Source organism: Bubalus kerabau, chromosome 23 (assembly GCF_029407905.1).
Source record: "Bubalus kerabau isolate K-KA32 ecotype Philippines breed swamp buffalo chromosome 23, PCC_UOA_SB_1v2, whole genome shotgun sequence".
In the NCBI taxonomy this organism is placed as follows: Eukaryota; Metazoa; Chordata; class Mammalia; order Artiodactyla; family Bovidae; genus Bubalus; species Bubalus kerabau.
The window spans coordinates 30,092,998-30,107,409 of NC_073646.1; the positions used below are offsets into that span (position 1 = coordinate 30,092,998).

General features: G+C 43.4%; 1 protein-coding gene across 1 annotated transcript in view; it reads right to left on the reverse strand.

The window, feature by feature from the left end:
* GALNT17 (polypeptide N-acetylgalactosaminyltransferase 17) overlaps positions 1–14,412 on the reverse strand; it is a 430,162-nt gene that overhangs the window by 19,510 nt on the left and 396,240 nt on the right. The window contains exons 7-8 of the mRNA XM_055561655.1: positions 7,465–7,650; positions 4,893–5,030 (exon numbers count right to left, since the gene is read on the reverse strand). Coding sequence (XP_055417630.1) covers positions 4,893–5,030; positions 7,465–7,650 — 324 coding nt within the window. The remainder of the gene's footprint in view (positions 1–4,892; positions 5,031–7,464; positions 7,651–14,412) is intronic.

Below are 14,412 nucleotides of genomic sequence, written 5' to 3' on the forward strand. Positions count from 1 at the left end.
AAAAGACTCTGATGCTGGGAGGGATTGGGGGCAGGAGGAGAAGGGGAAGACAGAGGATGAGATGGCTGGATGGCATCACTGACTTGATGGACATGAGTCTGAGTGAACTCCGGGAGTTGGTGAGGGACAGGGAGGCCTGGCGTGCTGCGATTCATGGGGTCACAAAGAGTCGGACACAACTGAGCGACTGATTTGATCTGATCTGATGTTACCTCTAAGGCCATTCCAACCTTCAGCCCCAGAGATGTCATGTACACTCTGCTTCATGTGAAATGTGCAGTGTGCAGCCTGTGGAACGGTGCCCTAGCCTCCTAGCATTTTATCATTTTTATTGTTTCTCTTTTTGTAACTATTTTTCTTCTAATCATAAAATTATCATATAAAGATTAGTGATAATTGAGAAAATGTGAGAAAATGCCACATTAAAAACTGCCTGTCCCCTATGTAGAAGTTTCCCCTCCCATACTCTTGTCTTACTTTGTTGATGTGGCTTAGTCTGTAAGTCATGTCCAACTCTTTTGTGACCCCATGGACTGCAGCCCACCAGGCTCCTCTGTTCATGGGATTTCCCAGGCAAGAATACTGGAATGGGTTGCCATTTCATTCTCTGGAGGATCTTTCTGGGCCAGGGATTGAACCCATGTCTTCTGCATTGCAGGTGGATTCTTTACTACTAATCTAAAATAGTGGCTAATCTAATTTCATAATCCTGACTTTTTTCTCTTAAGGCTTGTATTATCAATATTTTTCTTGCATCAAACTTCTGTATACATCTTCTGAAATGCTGCAAAATATTGCAAACTACAATTTAACTAACCTTCAAGTTAAATTCAAATTTTCGATTGAGGAAAAAAAATCCCTGAGATGAACAATGTTACTTGCAAATCTTTGTCCTCATTTCAGATTATTTGCTCAGGATAAGAATGGAGAGGAAGTATGACTATCATTAAGCCTTTTGATACATGTGGTTCAAATTGCTTTTTAAAAAGCTTGTTTCAATTTGCACTCTCATTAGAGGATCTGTGGTTTTCATATTATCAAGACCTGGCTGGCAAAGCACCAACAGATATTCCAAAAATGAATCTTTGTTCTTTTGGTGTAAGACAAAAAGCTGCCGCTGCTGCTGCTAAGTTGCTTCAGTTGTGTCTGACTCTGTGTGACCCCATAGATGGCAGCCCACCAGGTTCCCCTGTCCCTGGGATTCTCCAGGCAAGAACACTGGAGTGGGTTGCCATTTCCTTCTCCAATGCATGAAAATGAAAAGTGAAAGTGAAGTCGCTCAGTCCTGTCCAACTCCTAGTGACCCCATGGACTGCAGCCTACCAGGCTCCTCTGTCCATGGGATTTTCCAGGCAAGAGCACTAGAGTGGGGTGCCATCGCCTTCTCCGAAGACAAAAAACTACCTCAGTGTATTTTATGTTATTTTTCACTCCAGTGTATTTAAAATTTTTTTTAATTTCTTTGACTATGAAATAAATATTAAAATTTCACCCACTTGTATTTTCTCTTGTACTTTGTCTCTCTTTCTTTGGGGCTGTTTTCTCATTTAAATAAAAAATTTCATTTAAAATCTATTTGCAGAGTTCATTATACATTAATGATATTATCCATTCATCTATCGTATTTATGATATACAGATTTCCACCTTGGCATATTATTTCTCCATTCAGTTGATATATAGGTTATTTTAATATTTATGAGCCCATATCAAATGTCATTTTCCTTTGCATCTTCTTTCATAGCTTTCACTCTTAGAAAGCCCTTCCCCTTTAAGAGTTCAGATTCATATCTATTTCTGGATGGTTCCATTATGGTTTCTTTTCTTTCATTTAATGCTTATAGTCCATCTGAAATATACTTTGGGATTTGCTTTAAGATTCTAAATTGTTCTCTTTTCCAAAGAGCTGGGTGATTTACCCAACTGTCTTATGAATAATCCTTTCACCGCCCACTGTTTTTCCATGTGATCTTTATGTTTGATCTTTGAGAACCAAAACCAAAAAGAAACATGTTTTTATTTTAAGGAAAACAAGGCAGTGTGTACCTATTAATAGCTAGTAGAACGTGCCAGGTATTGTTCTAAGAAGTCTGTATACGGAGTCTTGTTTTTCATCTTCCCAACAACCCCAACCCAACAACCAGTAGGTACTTTCACACCCTCATTTTACAGATGAGGGCACAGATGCTAAAAGGAGCCACTCGGGCTTGAATCCAGCAGGCTGGCTGTAGAATCTTCGTGTGTCCCCAACCACTACATTTGTGGGCATGCATGCTCAGTTGCTCAGACTTATCCATCTCTTTACGACCCCATGGACTGTAGCTGACCAGACTCCTCTGTCCATGGGATTCTCCAGGAAAGAATACTGGAGTGGGTAGCCGTTTCCTCCTCCAGGGAGCTTCCGGACCCAGGGATCAAGCCCACGTCTCTTGCAGCTCCTGCAGCGGTAGGTGAGCTCTTTACCACTGAGCCATCTGGGAAGCCCCATTAGAAGCAAGCTCCGCATCCAGATTCCAGCTCGGAAGGGACACTTTGCCTGCACTTTGATGATTTAACCTGGGGCTGACTTAATTCCTCCAGAAGGTTTCTCCCATAAAATAGAAAAATGCACAACTGTAGAAAAAGGAAATGCTCTAAGCCCATGAGGGTTTTCTCAGCCTAGGACTTCCAGGGAGCCCTGGGAAGAAACCCAACTGCAGAGCTAGTGGGGCATCTCTGTTGGGTTCAGAGCACCTGGCTCCCTGAGCTCTGACCAGAGTCTGTGTCACCGACCCCTCATCCAAAAACACAGGGATACAGGGCAGATGCCCAGGGCTTACCTACATGCACGCTGTCAGCAGTGCTGCTTACAATAGCAAGCAAAACAAAACAGAAATGTCTATGTTTTCAAGCAAAACACAGCCATACACAAAAGGTACCATCTTATACAGCCATTGATAAGGTTGCATAAAAAGGCTTAACCACACAGGAAAATACTGTCTCATTAGTAACATTTCAAATTATGAGGCACTGTGGACAGCCTGGTTTTAGTTTAAAACATATATACTTTTTAATACCATCTTATACAGCCATTAATAATGTTGTATAAAAGTGCTTAAGGACACAGGAAAATATTCTCTATTATTAGTAACATTTCAAATTATAAGGCATTGTGGACAGCCTGGTTTTAGTTTAAAACACACACACACACATATATATATATATATATATATATATATATATATATATAAAATGTATATATATTTATACCATCTTATGCAGCCATTGGAGTTTCAGCTTTAGCATCAGTCCTTCCAATGAACACCCAGGACTGATCTCCTTTAGAATGGACTGGTTGGATCTCCTTGCAGTCCAAGGGTTGGCCACCTCATGCGAAGAGTTAACTCATTGGAAAAGACTCTGATGCTGGGAGGGATTGGGGGCAGGAGGAGAAGGGGACGACAGAGGATGAGATGGCTGGATGGCATCACTGACTGGATGGACACGAGTTTGAGTGAACTCCGGGAGTTGGTGATGGACAGGGAGGCCTGACGTGCTGCGATTCATGGGGTTGCAAAGAGTCGGACACGACTGAGTGACTGAACTGAACTGAACTGAACTGAACACAGCGATTAATAATTTTGGAGAAAAATGCTTAAGGACACAGGAAAATGTTCTCTATTATTAGTAACATTTCAAATTATAAGGCATTGTGGACAGTCTGGTTTTAGTTTAAAAATATATATATATATATATACATATACCAATACCAGTAGATGTGTATATAAAAAGTATTTGTATAAACCTGGCAGGCTACAGTCCATGGGGTTGCAAAGAGTTGGACACAACTGAGCACACATGCACGCACACACACACACACACACACACACACACACATATAAAACTAAATATTTTTAGGAAAAAGAAATATATACACACATGCAACAAATCAGACCATACATCCAAATGTACACATTATCTTTGGGATTAGAACGCTTAAGTCTAATCCTGGCTTCATGATTTATAAGCTATGAGACTTTAGATAATTTAATGTCTCTAAGTCTCAGTGTTCTTGATAAGATGGAAATAACACTGCTACCTGATAAAGTGAGGATGATTGAACTCAAATGCGAAAACACTTAGAACAGTACCGGCACATTTTAAGTGTGCGCTGCTATTATTGCTATTTTCAAAATGCAGATTTATGGCATTTGTACTATGAGAAAGGTCAATCTGTTTTAATGTTCAGAAAAGTGACACTGTCTCAGCCTAGAAAATCTGAGAAGAGCATCTGTATCCTTTCTTTGGCAGCAAGGGACCCCAGTGCACAAGCAGTGGGCCCTGGACAGACAGGTCTAGTCTCTGTCTCTCTTTACACCCAACTTGCCGCTCAGCGTCTCAGTACAGGCCCCAGGGTACCTCACAACGCCCTAGCCAGAATTTATGGTCCACTCCACACCACAGGCCAAATGATGGCCCACGTCCCCATCGTGACATGTATTACACGTGTCTCGCCAACAGTTGGTGGGGCTTCCCTGGTGGCTCAGTGGTAAAGAATCTGCCTGCAATGCAGGAGACAAAGAGACGAGGGTTCGATCCCTGGGCTGGGAAGATCCCCTGAAGAAGGAAATGGCAACTCACTCCAATATTTTTGCCTGGGGAATTCCATGGACAGAGGATCCTGGAGGGCTACAGTCCGGGGGGGATCGCAAACAGTCGGATGTGACTGAGCACACACGCATAATTCACAATTCATTCATACCAGCTGATGAGAGCCTTGCTGTGAAGGCCCCACCTTTAAAAAAACTAATCACTTAATGAATGAGTGAATGACTTTGTCATTCACCCCCAGCCAAGTGATCCACAGCCCCCTGCACAGCCATCCAAGTCGAGAACAAGTGTGGTTTTCATTACCTCCCCGTAGGCGACGGTGTTATTGTATCTTCGCATTTCTGGGTAGACGTGGTCCAGATACCACTGGAAATTCTTACATTTTAAACTTTTCCTTAAGGCTCTTCTTTCGGAGACATCGCCAATGTCAATTCCTGGATTCTGAAAGTAAGCAAAGGGTTTAGTGATTGGGAGGCTCTGGCAGAGCAGAGGACAGGCAGCGTCACCTTCAGGGAAACCATCAGAGAGAAATCCAAAGCCCATACGTGATCCTTTAGCCCTGAGCTAGCCAGTACTGTCCCCCCGGGCACAGTATGCAGCCCCCCAAGTCTGCCTTCCTCATCACCATGAAAGGGATCCCGCAACACATTGATACTGACAACCTGCCTTCCCAGCTCCATCTCTGCCATTTCTTTAGTGACTCTCAGACCCAATTATTCCAGGAATTATTTGATTAAGATGAGAAAAGAAATGCCTATAACCACCTCCTGCCTTTCTTTTTTGTACATGGGTAATTCCCCTTCCTCCCTTTGCAGGCTCTTTGTGAAGTTCATTATATGCAGATGTGAAAATAATTTTCCATTGCAAAGCTACTGTAATGATGTTCTAATGAATAATTCACTCTGCTTTTACAGAAATGAACCTGTAATGGGCTGCTGTGTGCTGACAGGGGAAAATAAAGTAGCTGAAATACGACTCCAGAGTCAGCCACAAGACGGCTCTGACCCGGTAGAGACAGGATACCCTCCTCACTATGACGGGCAGCCAAGCAGCATTTTAGAGCAAGAGGAGAAGAGTTTAAATGATTTCATTAAGATTTCTTCTTCGGCAGCCAAACAGGGATTTTTAAAAGAAAAGTCCCTTTAAATGTCAAACTTATTAACATTCAAAGGCAAACCTGGGCAGTGATATTTTAACTCTTTATTTTAATATACTTGGCAAGATTAGTGAGGACGGTCATTTGTGAAAAGCCAGGTAGGGAACACTGGCATGAGGGACCTGAGGTGGTTTGTAATGATGGAGAAAGCATTGGGAGACCTGCCTTGAGTTCTTCTGACCCAAAGTCACATCCCCATCCTAGGTCACTGCTCTCATCTCAAACAAGAAAAAAGACAACACTTGTTCCATCGATGGCACAGGGCTGTGGGCAGAGCTGAACAAAGATGCCACTTCACATCCCTGGCCTGTCATGTGCTGGCTGTAGGACCTTAAGCAAGTCAATTTAACTTGCCAGAGTTGCGGCTTACCCATCTGTAAAATGGACATCATAATAGGTTCACATCAAACTAGCAGTTACTGAACACAGCATTTGTTATGCTCTGTTTTAAGTCTCATTTTTATCCTCCCAGGAGCCCTATGAGATCAGGGTTAACAATCTTGACTCTGCAGATGAGGACATCAGGGCAGGGAGTTCCTCTGTCATGAGGTTGTTATGAGAGGTCAATGAGATATTGCAAACAAAAACCTTAGCGAGTGCCTGGGACAGTATAAGGGGCTCACCAAAAGTTGCTATTTTACACAATAATGTGGAAAATCACTTCTAGTTTAACGGCTATAAAGTGCTATGTGGCCGGAAGGGGGTTTTCGGTGCTTTAGAACATTATTTTAATAATTGTAACAACAATGATAAAAAATTCTTCACTTTTATCCTGTTTATCCACAGACCTAGACATATTCGACTGCACTTCTGTTGTCTGGGGTTCCAGCCTCCTGAAACACAGGGGCTGCCATTTCTCAGTGGGAACAATTCCATGGCTTGGACACCTACAGGAGCGCCAGCTGAACAGATAAACCTAACTATGGCCGAGAGTACAGGTGACCAAACTGGGCTATGGAGGACAGAAATGCTCGCCAACAGTTCACATCGTGTGCCAGGCATTGCTCCAAGAACATCATATGTCCTTAGCTTTAGTACTTAATACCCAGGTTAAGTACTTCCAATTTAGTTTTCACAATAGACCTAAAGGAAGGAGGGCTTGCTATAATCCCCATTTGATAACTGAGGAACCTGAGATATAGAGATGATAATTAGACTTGTTCAACATGTCATAATTACAAGCGGCAAGGCTGGGATTCCATACAAGCCTGTGCACAGCTGCCGTACAAAACTCCTGTGGGGCTGTGGCAATGGGAATTTTCCGAGGTTATATTCTGGGCAGAACATGGAAGAGAATTGAAGAGCCGTGTAAACAAGGATCCACTGTGCAATTGGGACCTACCTCACGGGGCGGCTGGAGCTCTGTGGGAAGTGAGAGTGGATGATGGAGTCTGGTGCCAAAAACTGGGCTAGCATCTTCTAGACACAGTGCATGCTCAGGAGCAGGTCTTGACACTCAGTGTCAAGATGAATATAACGAGACTGGATTAACACACTATGATCCTTCTAACTGTAAATGGATTTAGAGATTTCCATGGTGCCAATCCCCATGTAAAGCAGGGCTTCTAATACCTGGAGGCCTGTGAGCCACCTCAAAGTGTATTTATAATCCTGCAAGGGTGAGCATCTTTCTGGGGAGGAAGCATCAGCTTAGTAAAGGGATCAGTGACCGGTCGTCAAGCACAAGGTCAGTGTTCTAGGTGATGGGGAAGGTTCTACCTCTAGCGGCAGATTCCACGCTATGTACACGTGAGACTTGTAGTCGTCCATCCAGACTTCGGCAACCCGTAGAGCGTTCCTCTTGGTGTAGAAGCCGATGTTGCTGTTGTATGGCTTCTTCTTCCGCTCGATGTGGGCCACCCGTGAGCAAGGCAGGACCTCCATGCTGCCCCCACACAGCCACACCTGCGGGGTAAGGACTTCATCAACCCAACAGAGAAATTCCCAAAGACCACTGCTGCCCCCCACCCTCAACTTGAAAGCAGCAGTTTGGGAGACAGCACGAGTGAGAAATGTATTTTATTATAGAAAGCCACTGAGATTTCGGGGTTGGTTTGTTACTGCAGCAGAGCTTAACCTCACTTGACTAAAACTGGTAGAAAAAAAAGGTTTGGAGGAATTTCTCTTAAAGATACAGCAGCTCAGAATATTACAATCTTTCTATTCCTAAGAAATACCCATACTTGTGAGGTGCCCCTGGTGACATGGGTTTTCTGAATTTCCCAGTAGAGCACAATCGGTACCCGTGAAGGTTTTATTTCCAATCTGAAGTTGTGCCCTACAGAACTATAAGGGAAAAATCAAACGAAAATAACAGACCATCTTTATTCACAGAAGCACAAAGTGTACAAGGGTCTAATTCTACATTATCAACATGCTCTATTTTGGAGTCTCTTAAGAGCACAGATGCCCAGCCTTCTGGAAGCATCCACCCCAGTGCCATCACATACAGGTGGCACTTGCGGCTGGAATATTTAAGTGCAAGGCTGAAATGTTAATTGCCTTTAAGAGATGCAAAAGCCCAAGGAGGTGACAACTTGCCATCTTCTTCAGGGGCACAGCAGGCTTCCAGGATCAAATGGCCCTGCTCCCAGAGGAAAATGGGACCATCTAACTTCTCTTGGTCCCATGCAGGACAAACAAAACATTTCCAATTGTCAGGAAAGGCTAATTTGCTGGGACTTCCCTGGTGGTCCAGTGGTTAGGAATCTCCCTGCCAGTGCAGGGGACACAGGTTCCGTCTCTAGTCTGGGAAGAGTCCACATGCTGAAGGGCACCTAAGCCTGTGTGCACAGCTAGTGAGCGTATGCACCCCAGAGCCCATGCTGTGCAACAACAGAAACCACAGCAAGGAGAAGGCTGTGCACCAAAACTAGAGAGCTGGCCCGGCTCGCCACACCTGAAGAAAGCCCTTGTGCAGAAAGGAAGACCCAGTGAAGCCAAAAATAAAATAAATAATTTTTTTTATAAAAGGACCAATTTGTAAAAATGAACTTCCTGGTACTGATGAAGGAGAAGAGGAAGAAGACACAGAGAAGTTTCAGGGATCTGTGAGACTCTCCCGTATACTCTCTGTAAATGAGAGTGCTGGAGAGTGTCTGAGGTCAGCACAGACACCCACTTCAAGCTCTCCTACCTTTAGTTTCCCAAACACCCTCGTGAGGATACTGGGACCTTTTTGAGTGTTTGCACACCTCCTCTGGGCCTTTATTGATTGAATTTAGTGGCAAATGCATGTGTGTGTGTGTGTGTGCACGCGCGTGTGCGCGGGCGTGTGCATGCACATGCTTCTGTTTCTATTACCCAACCTGTGGCTACCCCACAGAGAAATGATACAGATGGAAAACTCTCACCATAATCAAGAATCCTCACCTTGCCTGTTTCTTCAAGGAGGAGACAGGGGGCTAAGAAACTGTAGGCACTGGGCGGTTCAGACTAGTTTCATTTGTGACCCGACAACTAGACGCTCCCATGAGTTGGGACAGACCCAGCTGCTGGCAGTAGAAGTCAAGTCAGGGAAGCAAAGTATGGCAAGGAAGTCTTTGGGGGTAATAAGGGCAAGAGACCTTACATGGTAAAAGAAGGTGGCTGAATTCCCAGGAGTGGGCAATGCACAAACACACAGAAATCCAGGATACACAACCCTGGACAGTTTCAAGATTCTGAGAATGGGAAAGACATCCCATGTTCACGGATTAGAAGACTTAGTTGGCTTAAAGCTCAACATTCAGAAAACGAAGATCATGGCATCCGGTCCCATCACTTCATGGGAAATAGATGGGGAAACAGAGGAAACAGTGTCAGACTTTATTTTTTGGGGCTCCAAAATCACTGCAGATGGTGACTGCAGCCATGAAATTCAAAGACGCTTACTCATTGGAAGGAAATGAATATGCTATGACCAACCTAGATAGCATATTCAAAAGCAGAGACATTACTTTGCCAACAAAGGTTCATTTAATCAAGGCTATGATTTTTCCTGTGGTCATGTATGGATGTGAGAGTTGGACTGTGAAGAAGGCTGAGTGCCGAAGAATTGATGCTTTTGAACTGTGGTGTTGGAGAAGACTCTCGAGAGTCCCTTGGACTGCAAGGAGATCCAACCAGTCCATTCTGAAGGAGATCAGCCCTGGGATTTCTTTGGAAGGAATGATGCTAAAGCTGAAACTCCAGTACTTTGGCCACCTCATGCGAAGAGTTGACTCATTGGAAAAGACTCTGATGCTGGGAGGGATTGGGGGCAGGAGGAGAAGGGGCCGACAGAGGATGAGATGGCTGGATGGCATCACTGATTCAATGGACGTGAGTCTGGGTGAACTCTGGGAGTTGGTGATGGACAGGGAGGCCTGGAGTGCTGCGATTCATGGGGTCACAAAGAGTCGGACACGACTGAGCGACTGAACTGAACTGAATATAGTTAAGTTAGCAGTACTTTCCAAATGGATTTAAATATTCAACACAATCTTTACTAAAAAAAAAAAAAACCCCAATGGCTTCTTGGCAGAAATTAACAAACTGGTTCTAAATTTCATACAGAAATACAAGGGGCCCAAAACAACCTAGAAAAGAACAAACTCAGAGGACTTCCACTTCTGATCTCAAAATTTATCACAGAGCTACCATAATCAGGACAGTGTGGCACTGCAATGAGGAAGACATATAGATCAACAGAACAGAATCCATTGAGAGTCCAGAAATAAACCCTCACATCTGTGGTTAGCACCAAGACAATTCAGTGGGGGGAAAAGAGTTTTACAAAAACTGTTCTGGGACAACATGCAAAACAGTGATTTTGGACCCCTACCTCATAACATATACAAAAATTAACTCAAAATGGGAACTTCCCTGGTGGTCCAGTGGCTGAGACTTGGCGGTCCCAAAGCAGGAGACCTGGGTTTGATCCCTGGTTAGGGAACTAGATCCCACGTGATGCAGCTAAGAGTTTGCTTGCCAGCACTAAAAGATACTGTATGCTACAATTAAAATCGAATGCATGCTGCAATGGAGACAGAAGAGCCTGTGTGCTGCGACTAGGACCAGGTGCAGCCAAATGCGCTGTTTGGTTGTCTGGCTTATATTCAGCAAAGGTACTTTGAGACTGATCTTTATAGTTGCATGTATCAATAGTTTGGGCTTCCCTGGTGGCTCAGATGGTGAAGAATCCACCTGCAATGCAGGAGACCTGGGTTCGATCCCTGGTTGGGAAGACACCCTGGAGAAGAGAACAGCTACCCACTCCAATATTCTGGCCTGGAGAATTCCACGGACTGTATAGTCCATGGGGTTGAAAAGAGTCGGACACGACTGAGCAACTTTCACTCCATTTCACTTCATATCAATAGTTTACTCTTTTTATTGTTGAGTCCTATTCCCTTGTATGGATATACTAGAGTATTTTTCCATTTATCTCTTGATAGTTGTTCTGAGTTTAGTTATACTACAAAGAAAGCTGCTGTGGACATTATAAAAACAAACAAATAAGTAAATAAATACTTAAAAAATTAACTCAAAATGGATCAAAGACTTAAATGTAAGAGCTAAAACTATACAACTCTTAAAAGAAAACATAAGAGTAAATTTCTATGCCCTAGGATTAGGTAAAGATTTATCAACCGATGAATGGATAAACAAAATACAGTACATTCATACAATGGAATATTATTTAACAATAAAAACAAAGTTTAGACACATGCTACAACATGGACGAACTCTGACATTATGTAAGTGAAACAGCTGGTCACAAAGGACTGTATATTATTTGATTCTGTTTATACGAAATGTCCAGTAAAAGAAAATTCATAGAGACAGAAAGTAAATCGATGGTTGCCAAGGGCTGCAGGTAAGGTCACAGGAATAGAGTGACTGCTAGTGGGTAGGGAGTTTCCTTTCAGGGTGATGAAAATGTTCTAATATTGATTACAGCAAATACTGCAAAACTTTTTGAATCTACTAAAAACCAATGAGTTGGACACTTTAAATGGGTGAACTCTAACAGTATGTGAATATCTCAACAAAGCTGTAACAAAAATAGATAAATGAATGTATACACAGAGAGACAGGGAAAAGAAGATTCAAGGGATGGGTTCCAGTTTGGGGAGGGGTCACAAAGAGTCAGACACGACTGAACGACTTTTACTTTCACTTTTCAGGAGGACTGCAAAAAGCAAAGCTGAGCTTGGTGAAGATCTCAGATGGTTGACTTCTTAGCATCATGTTTTCATGTTTTATCCATGCTGCAATGAATTACTGCGTTGCCTTATACAGCAGAATACTACTCCATTGTATAGATGGCCTACATTTTGTTTATTAGTTGATGGCCACTCGGGTTGTTTCCGTTGGGCAATTAAAACTAACCCTGCCATGAATATTCATATACAGGTTTTTATATATATGTATATATGTTATCATTGCCCCTGGGTACCCACCCTAGCAATGGCATTGCTGGGTCATAGGGTAACTCGATGTTGAACCTTTTGAGGATCTACTAGACTTCTCCAAAGTGGCTGCACCATTCTACATTACCCCCAGCAGTGTAATGAGGTTCTTAGTTCTCCCCATCCTTGCTAACCCTTGTCACTGTCCATCTTTTTGATTAGAGCCATCCTAGTGGGTGTGAAGTAGCATCATATTATGGCTTTGATTTGCATCTCCCCAATGGCTAACGATGTTGAGCACTTTCTCTTGCACTTCTTGGCCATTTGTCTGTCTGCGGAGAAGTCTATTCAGATCCTCCACCCAGTTTTTAATTGAATCATTTGTCTTTATATGATGAGCTGAGGCCTCAGAGTGAAAATGAAGTTGGCTTCCAGGGTCTTTTCTCTCTGTCTTATCTCGCACTTCATCACCTTTTTGGATTCCAATGTGCAAGGTCTTTCAAATCATTCCTTATGGGCAGCCTCTTCCACGGACTCTGTGTAGGGCTGGCGTGGAGAGGGCGTGAGGTGCAGAGGAATGAACCAGGCAGCAGAGGCCAACATTCTTGTTCTGCCTCTTCCAAAAACTAGCTGTGTAACATCAACCAAGTCACTTTCTCCCTCTCCCACCAGGTGCCCGAGACTGTTTATCCTGGTGTCTCAGCCAAACCTAGCAAGGGAGCTCTGTATCTCCCCGGTCACCCAGGGACGAAGCGGCACCCTACTCTGCTGTCTTGCAGGACACTGCTTTATTGTAAAGCAAGTCATGTTTGGCTTTCCTCAGCAAGAGAATAAGGAACCCCGGGACTGCAACGGGAGAATTCCAGACAGCTGACAGGTCAGCCAGCTGGAAAGGGGCGGGCTTCTCTGTGAAGCCCTCCAGTCGTTTTCAGCAAGCTTTCTTTCTAATTCATGAGGACAGATACCTGAAGTAAAAGGAGATGTCACTGACACCTTTCTTCATCTCAGAAGAGGAGAAAAGAGACGTTTCTCTAGATTTTGTCATGTAGATTTGGAATATAGGAGAGAAAAAGTTTACCCCTAAAAAGGCAAGGGGAGGAGAGTCAAAGAACTGAGAATTAAATAAACTGATGTGTTTCCTGTGACCACATCCTGCAATCTAGAATACTAAATCAAAAGGTGTTCGAGGGCCACCTAGGCTCCTGTAACCCCAATACTCCATCCCGGCGGAGAAGGGGAAGCCCCCTGACCCTCACCTCCAGAGTCCTTAGTTTCACAGGCTCCTTGCAAGGCCTGACCTAGTATGAGACCCTGAGAAACTGGAAGCCCAGTTCTGGGGCCCCTTTCATCCTCTCGGAGTGAAGCCCTAAAGCTCTGGAGCTGGTCTCTCAATGTCTCCTCCCCATGGACAGGAATTCTTCCTGGTATCAGATTGAAGTCACTTTGGAAACCATTTAAACCTATTTACAACATTAAAAGCAGCATTGGAGGAGTGCTCAATGAAGAAATTACATCAACAACCCCATTCTGTGATCCAAGAGCTTGCAAATTTTAGCTTTTTGTCTGTTGGCAAAGATCTGTTCAAAACAATGCAGATTTCTGGCTAAGAGAACATTTACTTTGTTACTTCTGTCCTTCCAATCTTTGGAGACTCCATGATAACCCACTTCCCAGATGGACAGGATCACCCCTGATTCTCGGTGCTCCCCTCTGCCAGCCTGGAGACGGTGAGCTGGTTTTTCCCAGTTTAAATGCACATTCCATCCCACTAAATTGCATGGACACATACTGGCTTGCCTTCACAAGTCCTTTTCCAAAAATTCAATTTCAAACCTCTCTTTTATTTATGATTGTTTCTCAGAAATAGGATTTACCAATATGGACCTCAAGACATATTTCAATTTAAATACCACAGAGGTGAGAACCTCTAAAATACCTGAATTCTATTGCCTGTTGATCCAAGTCATTTCTCTTAATGTGAGATGAGGAATTAAAACGAAGCTTGGCAAATGACATGTGATTTCACAGGAGGAAAGAAACGCATATTGAAAGCAGCTTGATTGATGGAGCATGAAAAGAGTGTTGGGAAAGCTTTTTGTTCCTTTCTTTTGATTTTTGTTGCTGTTGCTTGTGCTTGTAAAAGAATAATATTGGGGAGGAAAATAAATAATATCAGGTTTATGCTCATCGACTTAAAATGTTTCCCAGCCTTACTATCTAGTCTGCTAGCGTGTAACTGTCAGAGAGGTCTGGGCTTCTATGTTAGAAAAACAGCTCAAAGCGGCATCAGTCA